Genomic DNA, 5,000 nt, shown 5'->3' with positions numbered 1-5,000 from the left:
TACTATTATCACTATCATCATTTTTCATTGTTATTATGATAATTAATATTATTATTATCATTACTATTACTACTATTCTTATGATTATGATTATCATTGTAATTATTATTAACATTATTAATATCAATATCATTATCATTATTTTGTCATTATTATCATTATCATAATTATCATTATGAATATTATTATTGTTATAATTGTTATTATCAGTATCATTACCATTACAGTTATTTCTATAATCCTCACTGCTATCATTACTTTTATGTTCGTGATTATTGTTGTTGTTGTTATTGTTAAAGTTATTATCGTTATCTTTATTATTTTTATTATTTTTATCACTATCATTGTCATCATTTATTATTATTATTAATATTATTATTATTATTATTATTATTATTATTATTATTATTATTATTATTATTATTATTATTATTATTATTACTATTACTATTATCATTATCATTATTGTCATTATTATTATTATCACTATTATCATTACCTTTACTATCATCATTATTGTCATCAATGTTATTAATATCATTATATTTATGCTGTTATCATTTTCATTATTATTATTATCATTGATGTTGTTATTATCATTATTATTATTATTGTTGATGTTATTATCATTATTATTATCATTATCATCAATGCTACTATCATTATCATTATCATAACTATTATTGTTATTATAATTATTATTGCTGTTGTCTTCATCATTTTTTTCATGACTATCTTTTATCATCTATTGTTTAGTATCATTTTATCATTATTATTATTATTATTATTATTATTATTATTATTATTATTATTATTGTTATTATTATCATTATTATTATCATCATTATCATTATTATTAGGATTACTATTATTATTGTTATTATTGTTATTATTATTATCATTATCATTATTATTATCATTATTATCATCATTATTATTATCGTTATTATCATTGTCATCGTCATCACTATTGCTATTAGTATTAGCACTTTCCTTATAATTTCCTTTCTTATCATAATTATCATATCCTTTTCATGATTGTTATTTGTATCATCATTACCTTTATTGTTACTATCATTTCTATTATTATTACATTTATTTCTATCACTACTATCATCATCATGATTTTTACTATTACTATTATTATTATTATTATTATTATTATTATCAGTATTATCATTATCATTATCACCATCATTATCATTATCATTATCATTATTATTATTATTATTATTATTATTATCATTATTATCATTATCATCATCATCATTATTATCATCATTATTATTACTTTTATAATGATCATTTCTTACATTATCATTATTATTATTATTATCATCGATGGTGATAATAATATTGATAGTAAAGTAAGTGATAGTAATGATGATAATATGATGGTGATCATGATCATGGTGATCATGATACTAATAATGATGATGATAATAATTAATACATCTTACGAGTTGAACTTTAAATGATAAAATACCGGCTTTTACAGGTTAAGCTTTTTTGCCTTGTTTGATCTTCCTTTTCTTTTCTTTATTTTCTGATTTCCGACAGATATCTGGAATGAGAATAATAAGTAGACTCTAAAGGGCACTTCGAACGCTCATTATAAATATCATACTCTCATAACCTATGCGGAGTGTTGAACAGTCACTGAACTAAAATTAGAGCTTCTTGACTTCACTGAATACTGTATAAAAATCGTGCAACCCACTCAGACACGTTCCTCCAATCACATGTCAGTCTTACAGTGACGTCACGGAAGGCGTGGTTCTGATTGGTTAAACAGCTTGCTAAGAGGAACGTTCTAGAGAAAATGGTCGAGTATTTCATGGCAGACTAATCTAAGCAGCCTTCAGTTTACCTTCGGAGTGAACAGCAGACAGACACTAACTTTTGCGCAAATCTTGGGCGGATTCTGTACCAAACCAGACCAAAAGGTAAGTATCTTGCTACTGGTGAAATCTGAAATAGTTTGTTCATGATTCAGGTATTGTATGATATGTAATATACAACCTATTTTAGTAATATCATTATCAGAAAAAGAAATGGTTTCCATATTAGGTTAGATATATGATGAAAAGACAGCAGTTTTAACAATAACTGTCATTTCTTTAACAATACCCAGACCAATGTTATTATTATTAGTTTTTACGAAATGACGAGAGCGCTATAAGACCCCACAGAAATCTAGACTAGCTTTAAGAACAGTGTTTAGCTCCTCAGCTCGAGTATGATAGTGAGGCTTTATGTCCAACGTCTATGAGTGGGAGTTAATTTTTTTTGTACAATGCCAGGTTATCGAAGTAACGATGCATTCTTCCATCCCCTATGTAAGATGGAAGAATGCATCTACTCATTTTATACAGAAAATAATGAAATGCGTTACTAAAGTCTTCCAATAAACGAGTGTGTGTGCACATATTTACTTATTTGTTTATTCATTTGCTGATTCTTATAGATATTTACATGTATGCGTACATAGAATTACCCATTAATATGGCATCCAATACAAGTACACACAATCATACACACACACACACACACACACACACACACACACACACACACACACACACACACACACACACACACACACACACACACACACGCACGCACGCACGCATATGTACAAATACACATATACTCAGTTCATTCACATATACACAAATGTATACGTATATGTGTACACATATATAGATTCCCTTTTCCGATCTTCCCGGATATGGTAATATATATACATGTGTATGTGTGCATATATAATTCTTAAATAACTGTATTTCCATTTATCTTTCTTTAGTAATTATCATCGTGATTCCAGAATGGCAGCTCCAGCTATCGGCATCGACCTGGGCACGACCTACTCGTGCGTGGGAGTGTTCGAGCACGGCAAGGTCGAGATCATCGCCAACGACCAGGGCAACAGGACCACGCCCTCCTACGTGGCCTTCACCGACACCGAGAGACTCATCGGAGACGCCGCCAAGAATCAGGTAATTTTTTTTAGATTATTAGTATAGTAACATTCTTATTTGTTTTAAAGTGAACAATACAATGCATTTTTTAACAAATTAAATGCCTATTCATTTACTCATTCTCTCTTTGACAGGTGGCCATGAACCCTAACAATACAGTATTTGACGCCAAACGTCTCATTGGCCGCAAATTTGACGACCCAACCATTCAAAGTGACATGAAACACTGGCCTTTTACTGTCATCAACGAGGGCGGCAAACCAAAGTTAAGGGTAGAGTTTAAGGGAGAAAACAAGACCTTCAACCCTGAGGAGATCTCGTCCATGGTGCTAACCAAGATGAAGGAGACAGCCGAAGCCTACCTAGGAAAGACTGTCAAGGACGCCGTGATCACGGTCCCCGCCTACTTCAACGACTCCCAAAGACAAGCCACAAAAGATGCAGGAGCTATCGCGGGCATCAATGTTCTTAGGATCATCAACGAACCAACAGCCGCCGCCATTGCTTATGGACTGGACAAGAAAACTGGTGGAAAAGGAGAGCGAAACGTGTTGATCTTCGACCTGGGAGGCGGTACCTTCGACGTGTCCATCCTGAGCATCGACGACGGAGTGTTCGAAGTCAAGTCGACCGCAGGAGACACTCACTTGGGCGGCGAGGACTTTGATAATAGAATGGTAAATCATTTTACTCAAGAATTTCAGAGAAAATATAAAAAGGATATGACAAGCAACAAACGTGCACTTCGACGTCTTCGAACCGCTTGTGAACGAGCCAAGCGAACTCTCTCTTCGTCCACTCAAGCCAGTCTAGAAATTGATTCTGTGTTCGAGGGCATTGACTTTTACACTTCCATCACTCGTGCAAGATTCGAAGAGCTCTGTTCCGATCTTTTCCGAGGAACTCTAGAACCGGTGGAGAAAGCTCTCCGAGACGCCAAGTTAGACAAGAGCACTATCCACGACATTGTCCTAGTTGGAGGCTCAACACGCATCCCCAAGGTGCAAAAACTCCTCCAAGATTTCTTCAACGGCAAGGAACTGAACAAGTCCATCAACCCAGACGAAGCTGTAGCTTACGGAGCTGCAGTTCAGGCAGCAATTTTACGTGGGGATCAGTCCGAAGGTGTAAAGGATGTCCTGCTCCTGGATGTGGCTCCCCTGTCTTTGGGCATCGAGACAGCCGGTGGAGTTATGACAGCCTTAATTAAACGAAACACTACCATTCCTACAAAACAACAACAAACATTTACAACGTACGCAGATAATCAGCCAGGGGTATTGATCCAAGTGTACGAAGGAGAACGTGCCATGACGAAAGATAATAACCTTTTGGGTAAGTTCGAGCTGAGCGGAATCCCACCCGCCCCGCGAGGAGTGCCGCAGATTGAGGTCACCTTCGATGTTGACGCCAACGGTATACTTAACGTGTCAGCTGTCGACAAATCTACAGGGAAGGAGAATAAAATCACCATCACCAACGACAAGGGTCGTCTGAGCAAAGAGGAAATCGAGAGGATGGTCAATGAAGCAGAATCGTATCGCGAGGAGGACGCAAAGCAGAGAGAACGAATTGATGCCAAGAACCGTTTGGAGTCCCTGTGCTTCAGCGTCAAGTCAGCCGTAAATGAATCTTCGGTTGCTGACAAACTGTCGGCTGACGAGAAACGCTCCGTGGAGGAGAAGGCTGACGAGACGCTGAAGTGGCTGGATGCGAATCAGCTAGCAGAGAAGGACGAGTATGAGTACAAGATGAAGGAGTTGGAGCAGGTGTGGCGGCCGCTGGCTAGTAAAGTCCACGGAGCAGGCGGAGCCCCAGGTGAAGGCGCTTCCTCCGGCAAGGGCCCGACGGTCGAGGAAGTTGACTGAACACCAGGGAATGACAAGACTGTACTGACTGCATTCAACTGCGGTTTAAGGTTTTGATTATCAGTAAATAGTTAAACGTTTGTATCAAATGAGCTGCAAACAGGTAATACTTTTCATAAAAATATACCTGGCATATTCTACATCAATGAAT

The 5,000-nt window shown here is 35.8% G+C and overlaps 1 protein-coding gene across 1 annotated transcript in view; it reads left to right on the top strand.

The window, feature by feature from the left end:
• The first annotated feature begins 1,772 nt into the window (after positions 1-1,772).
• Positions 1,773-5,000, top strand: part of LOC113825744 (heat shock 70 kDa protein cognate 4-like) — a 3,290-nt gene continuing 62 nt past the window's right edge. Inside the window, exons 1-3 of the mRNA XM_070119603.1 lie at positions 1,773-1,946; positions 2,828-2,999; positions 3,116-5,000. The exon at positions 3,116-5,000 is cut by the window's right edge and continues 62 nt beyond it. Of these exons, the coding sequence (XP_069975704.1) occupies positions 2,829-2,999; positions 3,116-4,849 (1,905 nt within the window). The 5' untranslated portion in view covers positions 1,773-1,946; position 2,828 and the 3' untranslated portion in view covers positions 4,850-5,000. The remainder of the gene's footprint in view (positions 1,947-2,827; positions 3,000-3,115) is intronic.

Source organism: Penaeus vannamei, unplaced genomic scaffold, assembly GCF_042767895.1.
Source record: "Penaeus vannamei isolate JL-2024 unplaced genomic scaffold, ASM4276789v1 unanchor381, whole genome shotgun sequence".
NCBI classification, from domain to species: Eukaryota; Metazoa; Arthropoda; class Malacostraca; order Decapoda; family Penaeidae; genus Penaeus; species Penaeus vannamei.
The sequence above is the reverse complement of the archived record's forward strand: the minus strand, read 5'-3'. Positions and strand labels throughout refer to the sequence as shown.